Consider the following 16391-nt stretch of genomic DNA (forward strand, 5'->3'; position numbering starts at 1 on the left):
AATTTTTACCTTTTTTCCATGAACCTCAAAGCACACTCAATCGGTGAAAACGTTTTGTTTTACTTTGCTTGACGAAGTAGAATTATTAAGTCTGTTCCTTTGAACTTCGGACTAAAACCTGTGGAACTGTCAAACTACAATTTTACTCTCTCAAATGAGAGTAAAAGGAGAACAGATGCAGAAGTGCATAGGAACGCAAAAAGCACTATTTCCTGTAAAAACGGTTTGTTTACATGTCATTTGTACAAGACTGATTTAGCTGAAATATCACTAAATAATTATTAAAATCTATACATATTCACACATTTCGTTGTTAACTTCCATTTTTTTTACAAATATAAGGTACTTTGTTTTCACCGCTGTTTGTTTTTGCTTGCACATGCAAATCAGCTGATCGTTTGACACTTTTCATGAACTTACAGGAAAAAAAACTCCGGACTAAAATTTGTAAAGTATCGACATACAATTTTGTTTTTAGAATAAAAAAACATAAAACAAAAAGAAGAGAAAAAACTTGAAAAATTATCGCAGGAATATATACACAAAATATATATTTTTCATACCTTTTTTGAGGGAATTAGTATTATTTTTTGTAATTTCACTAAGGTCAAGTTAGTATGGTTTGATTAAAAAAGAAAAAGAAAATTAAAAAATATGTAAATATAAAAATCGTAAAGAATTAAGCAAGAATGATAGACTGCAATATAGCCAAAGATCATAGAAAATAAGGATGCTATGTTTATGGCTCCCTTATATTCTATGTTCATAGGAAAGTGCTACAGCGTTTGTGGCAAAAATTTTTTTGGCTCCGTATTATTGTTCGATAATCCTTAAATAGGAACTGGTATAAAATTTAAACGTCTATGATTTTTAGTTTGAACGTTATGAAATCTTGCTTATAAATGTTTACAAAGTTTTCAACAAAAGAACCAAAAAACATTTGCCAATTATTTCATTTTCTTTATTATATTTTATAACCTAACCCTTTTGTTAAAAAAAATATTATACTTACATATTTTGTGTATTTTTTTTTAAATTTTGCAGAACCACTTTTGGCAACATTTATGTTACACAAGTAGTCACAACGAAGAGGTACTGAAAACTAATTGGTTCAATAATTGTGGCAAGCGGTTCAGCTTTTTGCTTTTACATCATTCTAAAGTATCAACTAAAACAAACCTTTAGAAAAAATAATCAAAAAAAGAAGATTTATAAATTACAAAATTTATGGGTCGATTACGGATAGCAACGCAACCACGGTTCGGTTGCCAGCTGGCAACGCAACTGGAAAGAAAATTTGTATTACGAATGGCAACTATTGTCAGTTGCTGTAGAGTTATCGATAATTGAAATTTGACAGTTCGACAACCAGCAAGCAGCTGTAAACAAGCTGGGCGAGTAAAATTAAATTATTGAAATGAAGAGTTTTAAAGAAAAGACAGCAATAAAGCTAAATCCATCACAATTATTTGTTTAAGAGGAAGAGAAGTGCATGAACGCGGACTAAATCAGGCGACATTTAAAGGATAATTCCAATCCTCTAGAGCTACCGCGTGCACTGTAAGCAGAAGTTAATGCTTTCAAGGTTTTTCTTTTATTATCGTTCTGCGTTCATTTTCAAAGCATATTGAGGACTTCCAAAAGAAGCTGTAGTATAATTAGTTAATAAACAGATGAACCACTTCGTTCAACTGCAATACCTCCGCTAATAAAAGCTTGCGCACCTCTTCGATTTTTCGCAGAAGGAAGTGCCACAGCAATGACTTTAATTTGTAAAACTTGGCGTGTCGGTAGTTTTAAAAGAGGCGCTTCAGTTGTTAAAGGAAAAAATTTGCAATCAGTGTTCGTTTCAAGTTATAGTTTTGTTATTTTCACCATATTCTGAAAAGCACACTGCATTGCAAAATGTTAACATCGTTCAAATTATTTAAAAGTAAAATATATGACACATTTGTCAATTTTCGATCCTAAATACGCTCCAAAAACATTCCCAGCAACCACAAAAATGTAGTCGCCTGTATACACATTTTGAAGCAATTGCAGTTATCAGTTAAAAGTTTCCAGTTGCCATCTGTAATATCGTTTTGGCAACTGGCAACGCAACTGAAGTTTGATTGCTATTAGATACTCGATCCATTATTTAACAAAAATCTGAGTTTAATCGGCACTTATACGTCCCGACATTTAAAAAGTATTCAGCGGGAAAATTTTCTCAAAATCGGTACTTGCTCGCCAAAATCGGTACGAATGGTCACCGTACTTATGAGACATGTGGTTTGTTTTGTTTAGAGCAATTATTCGTGGCTATGGCGGTATCCGACGGATGCCATCCGCACGAATCTAATTCGATTCGCATTTTCATACCAAGCGAGTGAGAAGGATTAGATTCACAGTACTACCAGAAATTTCCAAACTTAAATTTTTGGGGGTTGTGACCAGCTTCACATCCTTCAGACCAATTTGCGCACTTCTTGAAGGTTATTGCACTCATCCTCTGGACGATTGCAAAAACTAAAGATTTTAATTCGTTTACGTTTTGTTAAATTTGGGGCAACAAAGTTCGTCTAACGCTCTCGAAAAGAGTTGTGCATTCATCGCATGAATCGAAATAAATTTGCTTTCACTTGTTTATGATCAAAAAGAGATAAACCAAACGCTCTTTCAAGAAAACCGTAAACTTGAAAAGTAATTTCATCATAAAGAGCAATGGACGGTTGCTTTATCAAGCAAAATAAAACATTTTGACTGATTTACATATTTTTGGCCTAAGAGAAAGTGGTCTTTTAAGTTAAATTTGCGGAGCAGTTGTTGCTTGCTAAAATTGTGATTAATAAAAGCTCCTCAATGGTTCATTTATTCAGTTTTTAAAGTTCCTTAAAACCAACCAAACTTTTTCAAATAAATGTCTTATTGTTTATTTTTTGTTTTGAATGAAGTCGAAATATAGACAAATTAAAATAAATACAAAAACATAAAATTTTTTTCTTGAACACGCCAACAATTAAGTAATACAATAATAATTTATATTTAAGTTATTTAGACAAAACATATACTCTTACATTTGTTTTTTACTTCTTTTTTTAATTTTCTTTGAATACTATTTTTCTTTTAACTTTCTAATTAATGTTCAATAAAAAAAATCGAATTTTTAGTGCAATACTAAAAAACCAAACGCCTTTAAATTTTTTTATATTTTCACACCAAATGTAAAATAAATATTTTTACGAACAAACCCAAGCAGTTCTAAGACCACTTGTGTACGTACACACATACATACATCCTTGAGTATTATGTAGCTTGAAAGTCTACAAGTCGAAAAGTGAAAGAAATTTAAGAAAGAATAATATTTTTGACCAAAGGTATGTGAGTTGGTTCAATATTACAATATTTTACGACAAATCATCGTTGAAAAAATTTAATAAAAACAAAAATAAAAAACACTAAAGTTGAAATTTTTAAAAAATCGTTATATAACTACACAGAAACAAAACATACTTATTAATTATATGAGCATACAAACAAAAAACATACATTAATGATAATTACAAAAACAAACTTACATACATTAAAATAATGTACACATGTACTTACTCTTATGCATATGTACTTATACAGTATATATATTTAGCTTAATAATCGAGTTTTACAAAATTAATAAAAATAAATTAAAACTAAGAAATTTTGTTGTTTTTTATTGCAATCCGAAAGAGATGAATTAAAGATTTCCTTTGATCTTCATAGGAGCTTAGAACTTAATAAAAGCAATCAGAACTATCCCATATAAATACGGTGACCATCCGTCCTGTATTATACGGGACAGTCCTCTTTTTTCGTCAATTGTCCTGGTAAGTTATTTATTTCATACGGGACGCCAAATGTTGTTTTTTTTTTTAATGTCCCGTATTCGATATTTTGGCTTTTTAATAGCTCATAAAAATGGCATGCCTAAGATTTCTATGATTCATATTTATTTTAAAATCTGGACGCTTGTGATTCGAAACGAGGAGCACATAAATACGTAAATATGTAGATGGTTTCTGAAGTTATAATTTTGCGTATAAAAACTGGGTGTTTGTGAGTATGAACCGAAATTGGACGTTAATGATTGTTGTTAAAATTTTGTAAGAAATTTCACTAGTATTTAGCTTTTCAAAGGTTTTTTTCAACGCATTTGACATTGAATATTCTGTGTGGCGCAAAGCATATTTAATAGGGGCTGATTCTATTTATTTCAATTCATGCAGTGTGAATGGGTTCAAAATTCGAAATCAAGTTTAATCCTAATGCAATAAAACAATGTGTTGGACGCTGTGACAGCTCGATTTGATGCTGCCTTAGCTCAGTGGAATAAGAAGAAAAACGGGAAGAAATTAATCCCCATTTGGGGGAAAATTATAAAATTTCATATTTTCTTCTAAACGAAATTTGCTTTTTTATAGTATATTCGCAATGAAATGAAATAAAATAAGATATAATAATTTTTTAAGAAAACCAAATGTGTATACCGAGAAACAATAAAAAACATTCAACTATATTATTATGCAAAGAATTGTTAAAGAAGTAACACTGTTTCACCTAAGGCAGTCAATATGGCGGAATTAGAGTGAGAAGCTGCCAACATGCAACACCTTGTATTATTGCAGCATGAAGTTTAATATGATTTTTATATTTTTAGGAAAAATAAAGAGACGTATTTTTTCGTTTTGCAAAAAAAAAAAATCGCAGAGTTACGAGCATCTGAAAATTTTAGGGAAAAGTGTTGTTTTGGAGAAAAACGGTAAACATTTTTTTTTATCTTTTTAGTTGTTTTTTTAATCATTAGTTTTTAAATCGGTTTTTTGATTGTAGAAGTGTTTTTGATGCTCTAAATTCGCATACTTGAAAATTTTAAAAATGTTTTAAATTAACAAAATCATAATTTTTAATTTTTTGAAAATTTGTTTGTGGTTACTAGATAAAATAAAGAACTTTTTGCAATAGGTTTGATGCCCGCTAAAACGCCTCGAAAGTCGCAAGAAGTTTTTTTCTGAAAATAAGGAAACTCCGTATTTTGGGTAATGTAGCGCCATATATATGTAATTCATATGTACATTCTGTTTTTTTAATGCAGTAATATTTTTCATGCTCTTTCCTTACAAATTTGAAAATTTTAAAAACTTTGAAAATTAAAAAAATTGCGGAAAATCTAAAAATTGGTTTTTGCAAAACCATAATTTTTTTTTTGAAAAATTTTTTGTTGTTACCTAGTAAAAATGATAAGAATCGTAATCGTACATAAAAGCGAACAGGAGTCAACACACGTGTTTATTTTAAATAAAATTTAAAGATAAGAAAAATTCTTAATAAAAAATGTCATAAATTTTGAGAAATATTCTATGTGCTGCTTTCACAAAAGTTCGAATCGAAAAATTAATGCCAAAGAAATATGCTAAGGGCTAATAAATCTGGGAACATTGAAAAAGTTTTAAACTCCTCTAGCTTTTGTGGAAAAAAGGCAAAATTATTTTTTGTCCCGTATTCGGCTGCCGAAAATATGGTCACCGTACATATAAATAGGTTGGGGTTTTTCTGACGGATATGAAATTTATAAAAAAATTTATTTCACATATGTACATACATCATAAAGTGCACGCTAAAGAATAATTTCGAAAAAAAAAAATACAAAATCGCGGGGATATTAATCATCCATTAGCCTTTTCTTTTCAAGATGGTGTACAAGATTTCTCAATGGGGCATCGTCTGAAAACTACAGAAAAGTTGTTTTTTTATTTAAGCCAAATAAAAATTAAAATGACAGTGGTTTGAAGAAAACTACATGAATTTTCATGAAAATGATTAGTTGATTAAATGCATAACTTAAGAATGGGATTAGTGATGGGCGAAATAGCGATTTTTTAGTATCAGTGAAAAGAGTGATTGCGATTTTTAAATCACAGTGATATTTTATGGCTATTGCAATCGCTAGTTCTTTTAATAATAGTAATAGTTCTAATAAATGAGGAAATGTAAGAATAATTCTCTACCCGTAGGGATTTCAGTCGAAAAAATGATTGTAGGGAAAGGCTTAATTTATCCGCTCAAAAATTTACATATTTCACTTCGGTTTTTATTAATATTTATTGCCATCTTTACTCGTTGACAAAAATTTTGAAATAAAAAACTGAAACGCAAATAACGCGATCAAGCAAATCAAACTGCTTACTTAAAAATGTCATGCGAGTAGAAAAATCACCAATCACTAGGGATGGCAATCATTTGATTAAATTAATCGATAATTTTTGCCCATCCATCCATCGAGCATTCTTTTTTTGTCAGTTGCATCAACTTTACTCTACCCGAGGTTCATTTCAAAGATCCGTTAGCATTGGCCTCAGTAATGAAATTCTTGCGAAATTAAATAATGTGCGCAGATTATCTTATGGAAACGGGTAGCGAGTCGTCATTAGAATCAGCAGAAAATGAGTTCGATCTTTGGGCCCCTCACAAATCTCTTGTACACAAACGAAGGCGAAAAGATGATGATTTGGGTCACCCCCAAATGAAATGAGTCTTTAGTTAAATTGTAAAGTCCTAGAGGTAAAGCGGATCATCATCGACGCTATTTACCCAAAACTTTACGGACTTTCGAAAAAATTCTGGTGCTGCAGCCACCAAGAAACGCAACCGCTTCATAACAAAACGCTTATCATCATCAAACTTTTGTTTTTGCAAACTTGGTTAAATAATAAATTATTATCGCCGCTAAAAATACTCGTTTTATTTTACTTAAGGCTAATTAACAAGAGATATCGATTTTTTTTAAGGAAAATTGGTTTTGGGAATACTCATTGTAAAAAAGTCTCTTTAAAAATTCGATTTATCGACCATTTCTCAATAATTGCAATAAATTGCAATTAATTTTTTTTTGCTTGTTTTTTGCTATCCCTACCAGTCACTGATATTATAGTTTAGCAGTAGCAGTCACTATAAGCGTTGTTTGAACAACAGTGATAAAATCACCGGTGGTGAAATATCGCTCATCACTAAATGTGATATCCAAAATAAGTGCATACGTTATATACAATGTTATAAAGAATGTGTGACAAAAATTAATGCCAAATCTAAAGAAATCGTGTGCACAGTTTTGAAAAAAGTCGTTTCGAGCTAAAGAAAGTATGTACTGCTTTTCGGCGCCTTTCAACTTTGAATGGGGAAGCACTTAAAATTTTTTTAGAGTGTATACAATTTTTTAAGCGATTTTTTCGATTGTTTATTTATTTTTTTCAGGATGCATATTAGGTCAAATGATTCATTTTTGGCTGTGCGAAAGTCCAATTTCGTAAAGACAGTTTTACATTATTTTTTTGTAGCAATTCTGTAGGAAATACTCAAAAATAACAGAAACTTCACTTCGTAAACCAAAGTTACGCTTTCAAAACGTTATTGACACGTTGTTTGCGCAACCGATTTATTTTGTAAGACTCAAGTGCATTTTTTTGTACAGTTTGAACAATTAAAGGAAAATTTTATATGGAAAACAAAACTATAAGTGAGAACCTATGCCCCAATTTAAAAAAGGGACTTTTTATTATTTGTTTGCAAAAACTGACTTATTTGCATAGCCTCAAAAATTTTCTGATTTATTTCCATTTATGATTTTATGTACATGAGCTGTCCCAATTTCGTTAACTTTCGGCAAACAAAATGGATAAATTTATATGTAATGAGTTGATTATATTTTACTTAACCCGCCGTTTTTAGCCATTTTAAAGAAAAATGGTTTTTTTCCCGGCTATCATGCTATTACAAAAGGCGAGTTGTTTGAAGTTTGGCTGATTGGATGTTCGAAAAAAGAAAAGCTTTTTCACGGTTGTCAACCATGTTGAAAAAACATGGTGCTGCTGATATTTGCGGAAGTCCATGAAACTCTTATCAAAGAAAGACTTAAAATTACGGAAAACAATTTGGAAAGGATGCTAAATTGTTTAGATCTGAAAACACTTTTTTCTTGCTGATGAAGTTCTCTTCGAAATCAAAAAGCCAACTGTGTCGACCAGCTGCCGGATTCTCACTTTCACCATCGCTAAAATCAGGGACGTGAACCGGTTTTGAACCGGAAAACCGCTTTTTTCTATTAATTAACTGAACCATTAACCGAACCCAAATTTTCCACAAATGTTTGATCCGAACCGAAAACCGAACCACTTTCTATAAAGGTTTAAAGGTTCGTTTCAACCAATTTTCAATAGATAAATGTACGTACTTTTTTCTTTTCGTTAAACATGGTAATACCTACTATGTTTGTTTACCATGTGACAATATAAAATGTAAAGGCAACCGATCTCATTTGACAGACACTTGACCCTTAACCTTGTGCGTTGTTGCACTTGACACTTGACACTTAAACTTGCGCGTTATTTTTTTGTTTCTCGAACCGTTGCACCGAACCGAAACCCCGGTTCAAAGACCAAAAAACCCCTTTGACGAACCAATCCAAAAGTGCAAAAACGGTTCGAACCGCTGAACCGAACCGACCAAATTTTTCATCCGGTTCACGTCCCTGGCTAAAATGCTAAAAGACGAAAGCTAACATTATTCAGAATTTTTAGCTATCTCCAAAAATTGCGGTTCTGTCCTCCCTTTCTCTAAAAATAGCTTAGCCTAAATTTTTTGGTGATAAATAGTCCATTTCAATGGTGATAAATAGTGAAAATTGAAGCATGTGATAGCAAAAAAATTAAATAGCAGCCTCACTTTGGTGTACATTTTGCTCAGTGGCGGATACAGGGGGGGGNCAAATTTTTCATCCGGTTCACGTCCCTGGCTAAAATGCTAAAAGACGAAAGCTAACATTATTCAGAATTTTTAGCTATCTCCAAAAATTGCGGTTCTGTCCTCCCTTTCTCTAAAAATAGCTTAGCCTAAATTTTTTGGCCATTCCTGTATCCGCCATTGTTTCGTCTCCTGTAGCGTAGCCATGGCTGTGGCAAAATTTTAGAAAATTTATGGATTGAAATTTCGTAATTATTTGCTCAAAGTGAATAGAGCTTTAAACATTCTTTTCACAAGTTAGTTTCAAAAACATTCGTATTCTTTTCAGGAGGTTACCAGCGATTTTTGGTAAATGTGTCACAAAGCAGCATTTGCATTCTAAAAATAAATAATAGCGGTGGAGAATTTGAGAATACTGAAACCTCAAGTGAAAATGAAGTGTTTTATGAAGGCTAACTCCTTTAGGAATCTCTCCTCAAGTCATATCTGCGAGACATGTAGTAAATATTTTTGTTTTTTTTTTTTTAATTTAGAAAGTGTTGGTTAGGGCCTTTGAGAATTAAGCATTATCAAATCGTCAAACTTATTTCAGGGGACATATTGTCGTCTCAGTTAGCCAATGATAGATGGCAGAGAAAGTTTTCGACGTTTTCTATTTCTTCGTCGTCTGTATAATGCAATGCGAGCAGATTTTCACAGCACGCCATGTTCTGGAGAATAGACTCGATACACGCCATTTTTTTTGTCGATTTTAAAGCTGCTTTTGATAGCGCGAAGATAAAAACTAATACGGCTATGTACAGTGAGATTAAGTACAACTTTCAGTTCCGTCCAAATTGGGAAAGACCCATCAGTGCTGTTTGAGATCGAACAAGTTTTAGACAAGGCGATTTCCTCCCGTGTGACTTTTTGAATCTGATGTTGGAAAACGTCATAAGAGCTGCTGATCCGAATTGCAGCGGTACCATATACAGCAAAAGAACTATGCCGCTGACGTATCCAGATGATATTGACATCGTTGTCCTGAAAGCAGGAACGTTAGCGCAGCAATTTACAGCCCGGAAAAAGAAGAAAAAGAGGTTGGTCTAGCGGTGAATGAGGACAAGACAAAGTAGCTCCTTGCAAAACATAAAGAGTCAAACGCGTTTTGGGACACATTTCACTTTTGGCAGTTATAACTTTGAAGTAGTGAAGGACTTTGTCTTGCCTGGAGATCAAGCGAAGAGTAACTCTTGTAAACAGGTGCTACATTAGGCTCGGTAGGCAATTGAAAAGCAGAACCCTTTCTCGACTAAAAAAATTACGATCTACAAATCCCTCACACTGCCTATCCTTTTATTGGGCGCAGACACATGGACGATGTAGAACAAAGATTCGGATTCGAATACTTCACACTATGTATTTCGAATCGCATTGAGTTTCGAATCGTAATACAGAGTAGACCCCTGTTTGCGTTGGCGACGTGCTCCGAAGAAAATGGAATGACGAACTTGTCGGGCTTTTTACCGACATGGACTTGGACATGTTGTACGCATGGATGACGAAGAGCTCCAGTGGACAACCGGTGGACAACAAAAGAAAGGGCGGCCACGAACACAATGCAAGGACCAAGTGCGGAAGGACCTGCCTGCTCTTCGCTTGTACAACTGGTATTACTTCGCAAAGGGGAGACGCAATTGGCGAAGCTTTTTTCTCGACCCAAGCCGACAAACGATTGTNAAAAGAGTCATCGCGTTTTGGGACACATTTCACTTTTGGCAGTTATAACTTTGAGGTAGTGAAGGACTTTGTCTTGCCTGGAGATCAAGCGAAGAGTAACTCTTGTAAACAGGTGCTACATTGGGCTCGGTAGGCAATTGAAAAGCAGAACCCTTTCTCGACTAAAAAAATTACGATCTACAAATCCCTCACACTGCCTATCCTTTTATTGGGCGCAGACACATGGACGATGTAGAACAAAGATTCGGATTCGAATACTTCACACTATGTATTTCGAATCGCATTGAGTTTCGAATCGTAATACAGAGTAGACCCCTGTTTGCGTTGGCGACGTGCTCCGAAGAAAATGGAATGACGAACTTGTCGGGCTTTTTACCGACATGGACTTGGACATGTTGTACGCATGGATGACGAAGAGCTCCAGTGGACAACCGGTGGACAACAAAAGAAAGGGCGGCCACGAACACAATGCAAGGACCAAGTGCGGAAGGACCTGCCTGCTCTTCGCTTGTACAACTGGTATTACTTCGCAAAGGGGAGACGCAATTGGCGAAGCTTTTTTCTCGACCCAAGCCGACAAACGATTGTAGAGTAAAATAAAAAGAAGAATAAGAAATTATCACCGATCTGCGGTGAGTTATATGTACATTAGACCGGTAGATAATTTTGCAAGGCCAAGCCAAAAAAAATGTTTTTTTTACCAAACCTGGGCAATGCACAAATTTTTTCCCAGGCTTTTTTTAACTATTTCTATTTGAACACAATATGTACTTCCTTAGCAAGACTTTAATTATTTAAGGGTGGTATTTTAGTGTGGGTGTACTTAGTTCAATGAACTTTGGAGCAAAAAAAACAACTGGCCCCCTCGAGACTAGAACATCGATATGAATGGTATGTACTTATGTATATCATGCTTTAAAATCCGATTGTAAATGATGAAAAATTTAAGAAGGCGGCCGCTATCACAGTGGTGCCAAATTGGAATTTACTGTACAAAATAGGCAAGAGCCTTCATTTTTTAACGTCTTTGACTTTTTTCGATTAAAGCAATTGACATTTAAAAGAGATTTGTCGAGCCAGATTTTTGAATTTTTATGGTTAGTGTAAAGTGCAGAGGTTTTCGAAAATTTCAAGAAAATTGTTTCTACTGTTCCTGTTAATGAATGTTACGTAATAAAAAGTAGTTAAACACAATTTAAGAGTTTCCCCAAAGTGAAAAAAGTGGCAAACAAAAAATTTGACGGGATTGAAAACAGAAAAAAACATCTAGCACCGCCAACAAAAAAATATTAATAAAAATTAACGCAAGTTCTTACCTTCTCGAAACTTCCATCTTACTATATTAAAACTTAATCGGCTGTAAAACTGCATACCTCAAATGTTTCATAAAATAAAAAAATAAAAAACATTTTGTATAACATTCCAATTTTCTTTTTGTAATTTTTTATTTGGGGGAACCTATAATTGTATTCAACCACTTTTTTATCATATAACATTCATTAAAAATAACTGCAAAATCAACGCAATCAATCAAAAATGTGGCTCGACAATTCTCTTCTAAATCTCAAAAAGTTTCATTTAAAAATATAACGAAAACGGTTTTAAAAATGAAGTCTCTAGACTATTTTGAACAGTAAATTCTAATTTGGAACCACTGCGCTACGTTCGGCCAGACTATTTTTTTTCGAAATTCCCTTCCAAAAATATTTTAGACTCGGGGTGTATGGCGAAGTTTTTTTTTGAGTACGGTCTAATGTACACAAAAAGTTTTGTTAAGCTGGCGGACTTTCGTGCGAGCGTTTAGATATTGAGTACTTACCGATCTGTGATTATTATAATTTTACGCTTTAATAATTAAAGACTTTTGTAGGTTTTCTGTTTTTCAACAATATATTTTTATATTAAACATTTACTCATCACAAATTTTATTCGAGTGTGAAAATATCAATGGGTTTACAAAAATATAATTAGACTTCTCAAACATTTCATTGCAACTGATTTGACAAAAAATAAATACAAAATTTAAAGCGAAGTAAATAGTTTACTATCTTTAACAGTCTGAGAGCAATGGAATAAAATACCATAATTGATCGTTATGCATAACTTTTGCGCGCCTTATTAAAACACTTATTAACAAAATTGAGATTATTTGCTTCTCTTTTAAAATATTTTTCAATACAATTTGTTTGATCAACAATACATTCGAGTCTCATTATAAACATTATTCGCTTAATTGAGTGCATTTTGTGCGCTTTTACTTTACATATATGTGTATACTTTCTTGTTCCATTTAAAATAGATATTTATTGCATAAATTGTTAACGCGTGCAGTCATGTGGTTAACACGTTTAGGCCGCAATGTAGATTTCAAACTCCTTGTAGGCCACCTCTTCACCGCCATATGGAATGTAACAGCATCCATGCGATGGCTGAACTTTGCCCACGGTGATGGTGCCGTCGTGTGTGGCGCGGCCAATGAATAGCGGCTCACCGTCAGAGGTCTCGCCACCAGGGAAGGCATTTGGTGGAATGTTACCATCCTTTACGGGCACCCATTGACCGCCGCCTGAGCACAAAACTTCATATTCGCCATGACCGTGTTCGCCGCCTCCCCAAGCAATGTAACAAACACCATGTGATGGATGTAGTTTACCGGGAATGAGGTCACCCTCGTGACGAGCGCGACCAATATATAATTGTTCGCTGCCATCGAAGCCACCCTCAACAGCGCTGGGCGGAATGGTGCCGTTGGCGGCTGGTACCCAACAACCGGGACCGCTGCCACAGGGTGGGGCGAAGCCAAAGGCGGGAGCGCTGGCCTGTGGAGCATCTGTGTTTTAACAANAAAATAGATATTTATTGCATAAATTGTTAACGCGTGCAGTCATGTGGTTAACACGTTTAGGCCGCAATGTAGATTTCAAACTCCTTGTAGGCCACCTCTTCACCGCCATATGGAATGTAACAGCATCCATGCGATGGCTGAACTTTGCCCACGGTGATGGTGCCGTCGTGTGTGGCGCGGCCAATGAATAGCGGCTCACCGTCAGAGGTCTCGCCACCAGGGAAGGCATTTGGTGGAATGTTACCATCCTTTACGGGCACCCATTGACCGCCGCCTGAGCACAAAACTTCATATTCGCCATGACCGTGTTCGCCGCCTCCCCAAGCAATGTAACAAACACCATGTGATGGATGTAGTTTACCGGGAATGAGGTCACCCTCGTGACGAGCGCGACCAATATATAATTGTTCGCTGCCATCGAAGCCACCCTCAACAGCGCTGGGCGGAATGGTGCCGTTGGCGGCTGGTACCCAACAACCGGGACCGCTGCCACAGGGTGGGGCGAAGCCAAAGGCGGGAGCGCTGGCCTGTGGAGCATCTGTGTTTTAACAAAGAAAAAACGTGTTAGATCAAGGTTTATATATGCTATTAAACTAAGCTCACTTACCGTCAATCAACCACGATCCGCTGGCACCCCAACCGGTGCATACGCCTACGAAGTTTACGGGGAACAAGTCTTGCGCATCGTACGACAAAAAGGCGGCTGCCTCACCCTCACGACCTACGGTGATTACATTATCGTACCAACGTATCCAGAAACCACGGTATTCGCTGGCTTCCAAGATGCCAGGCGTATGTACCTCCACCACATCAGGCTTCTGGCGATTCTTTCTGATCACCGATTTGGTATTCTCCCAGCCACCAATAAAAACTTCATATATGGGATCGGCCTCCACTGGCGCGGAGGTCAATGCCAAGTGAGCATCGTGCGCGGCACGCACTTTGAAATTGAATACAGTACCGGAGACTGGATGGAATTGGTATTCCAATTTATCGGGTGTGTTGATCTCTGTAAGATTATAGAAAATGTTAATTAAAAATCAATTGTCTTCAAGATGTGATAAATGGTGATAAATGAGCACGATTTTGGCGTGATTCAATTTCAAACTTAGCATGTTGTGGTAGAGGAGTTGTTAGAGAAATGTCAAACTCTCCACTTTCTTGACAATATTTATTATAGTACGAGTGCTATACATTTGCTAATTAGGTCTATATGCAGGTGATAATTGATTGCGGATTCAAATATATAAAAAAAACATTTTTTTTTGTTGTTGCAGTGAAGACTGAGTCATAATGTTGAACTGAAATAAATAGTTCGTAAAGCAGTGTTTGCATTGTTCAAATTTGCGCTCAACATTTGCGAACTGCTTTTAAGACAACTGTACTCGCATAAGCGAGAGATGAATGCCACCTACGACCTGTCGAATTTCAAGGTAGACTTGGCCCAGGATGGATCGAAAAAGTCTTGAAGCTTATATATTCTAAAGAGGGAGGATATATCTCACATAATTGGCTCTCTAACATACAACTGGCTAATAGAAGCATACGCAGAACGGCAGTGCCTTACCATAGATGCTACAGACGTTGCAAAATCTATGAGGAAGAATGAAAATCATCTTCAAGAATTCAGGATGGCAGGATGGAAGTCGTGGTATCACAACGGCTACCTACCTAGTAAATTGAAGCCATCAATGACTGTGTGACTATCCGCGTAACTTCCTCTTGAATAACTCAGTTTGTATTATGTTTTGTTGATGAGACTCAGAATGTATTAAAAATCTCTATAATGTTTGAGATGTACACGCTTTGCTTAAAAAAAAAATTAGATTACCCTTTACAAGACTCGTTGTAATGATATAAAGTTAATTTAGTATTAGATCGATTTCAGGTCAAAGCAAAGAATAGCAAACGCTTGCGCGTGGTAAATGCCAACCAACCTTCGTATGGAGACCTGTTGAATAGGCACTTGTACACTTCTCACAATATTATGCCTTTCCCAGCAATCTCGTAGGAGATAGAGTGTGGAAGTTTGTCATAGGTGTACGTGGCCCAGAGGGCGATCGCAAAACAGAACCCTTTGGAGTGAGTAACAAAATTGCTAATACCTCTATTCTTCTTCCACCGGAGGACGCTCACTTAAGGGCTAGGATTCGATCTCAACTTGCCCAGGAATTGCAGTTGCGGCACTGTGAGATGTTCTGTAGGCACATTTTGGCTGAAGAAGTTTTTGGTTTGTCGTAGTGCAACCATAATTTCCCCGAAGTTTTGCAGGCTTGAAGGTGCAATCTCTGACTATTCTAGATTACAACAATAAGTACTCTCCGATCACTGAAATACCCAAAACCCGGTTGTTCAGTTGATTGATTGATGTGCCGAATATAAACTTCATTCCTGACCTCTTCAAAACACAATTTGCAATTTAAGTACTTAAAACGTTGCAGTGGCTTTATGTTTCTAAATTATGCAAAGGAAGACGTTCAAACATTTCTTTAATTATAATAATAATTTGGCGTTTAAGCCTGTTAAGAAAACTCTTTTTATTACAACGCTTTTATCAACTTGCAATGTTGTGTGTCCAGAAACTTTCAATGTTGTGGATCCAGAAACTTTCAATGTTGTGTGTCCGACACCATAAAACCTTTGGTTTGAAAAGTTCCTATAAAAAAGCATAGTGCATAGGGCGACATCTGTATTGAATAGGGCGAGGTAGATGACATCTAGATGTCGCCCTATGTACTACGTTTGCTACAGCGGAAATAGACGACACGCCATTTCTTTAAATAAAATTAATTGGTGCTCGTTTGTATGTACATACATATGTAAATGCATGTGTGTGCACCTTTCTATTAATATCGTTGAATTATTTTAATATCTATTGCAAAATTTTATTCAGACAGGAAGAATAGTAGAAAATAAATAATATAAAAAAAAACTTTTTAATATACAACGCTTTTATAAATGGACTAAAAAGTAGAAAATAATACTTCTCAGTCCCATAGAATTTGTTTTGATAACTTTTGATTTTGAAATTTTAGCAAAAGTCATTATAAACAATCTATGAAATTGAAAATGAAAA

At 35.1% G+C, this 16391-nt stretch overlaps 2 protein-coding genes and 1 long non-coding RNA gene across 4 annotated transcripts in view; 1 reads left to right on the forward strand and 2 right to left on the reverse strand.

Annotated features, from left to right (window-relative positions):
- Positions 1-12337: 12337 nt before the first annotated feature.
- LOC108370456 (C3 and PZP-like alpha-2-macroglobulin domain-containing protein 8) overlaps positions 12338-16391 on the reverse strand; it is an 11246-nt gene continuing 7192 nt past the window's right edge. The window contains exons 2-4 of one of the 2 annotated variants that reach the window (XM_017625785.1): positions 13923-14324; positions 13362-13853; positions 12338-12808 (exon numbers count right to left, since the gene is read on the reverse strand). In XM_017625785.1, coding sequence (XP_017481274.1) covers positions 13372-13853; positions 13923-14324 — 884 coding nt within the window. In that variant the 3' untranslated portion in view covers positions 12338-12808; positions 13362-13371. Of the gene's footprint in view, positions 12809-13326; positions 13854-13922; positions 14325-16391 lie in introns of both variants that reach the window. The other variant, XM_017625786.1, reaches the window with a different exon arrangement.
- On the reverse strand, positions 12819-13358 carry LOC108370454 (uncharacterized). Its single transcript, XM_017625783.1, has 2 exons — positions 13347-13358; positions 12819-13289 (listed from the first exon to the last, which is right to left on the reverse strand). Exons 1-2 carry the CDS (start codon positions 13356-13358, stop codon positions 12819-12821), a joined length of 483 nt encoding a protein of 160 aa, XP_017481272.1.
- LOC108370457 (uncharacterized) overlaps positions 14433-16391 on the forward strand; it is a 12697-nt gene continuing 10738 nt past the window's right edge. The window contains exon 1 of the long non-coding RNA XR_001848639.1: positions 14433-14444. This is a non-coding gene — a long non-coding RNA (uncharacterized LOC108370457). The remainder of the gene's footprint in view (positions 14445-16391) is intronic.

The sequence above is a fragment of the Rhagoletis zephyria genome, unplaced genomic scaffold (assembly GCF_001687245.7).
Source record: "Rhagoletis zephyria isolate East Lansing unplaced genomic scaffold, Rhagoletis_zephyria_1.1 Rzeph_scaffold_04251, whole genome shotgun sequence".
Classification (NCBI taxonomy): Eukaryota; Metazoa; Arthropoda; class Insecta; order Diptera; family Tephritidae; genus Rhagoletis; species Rhagoletis zephyria.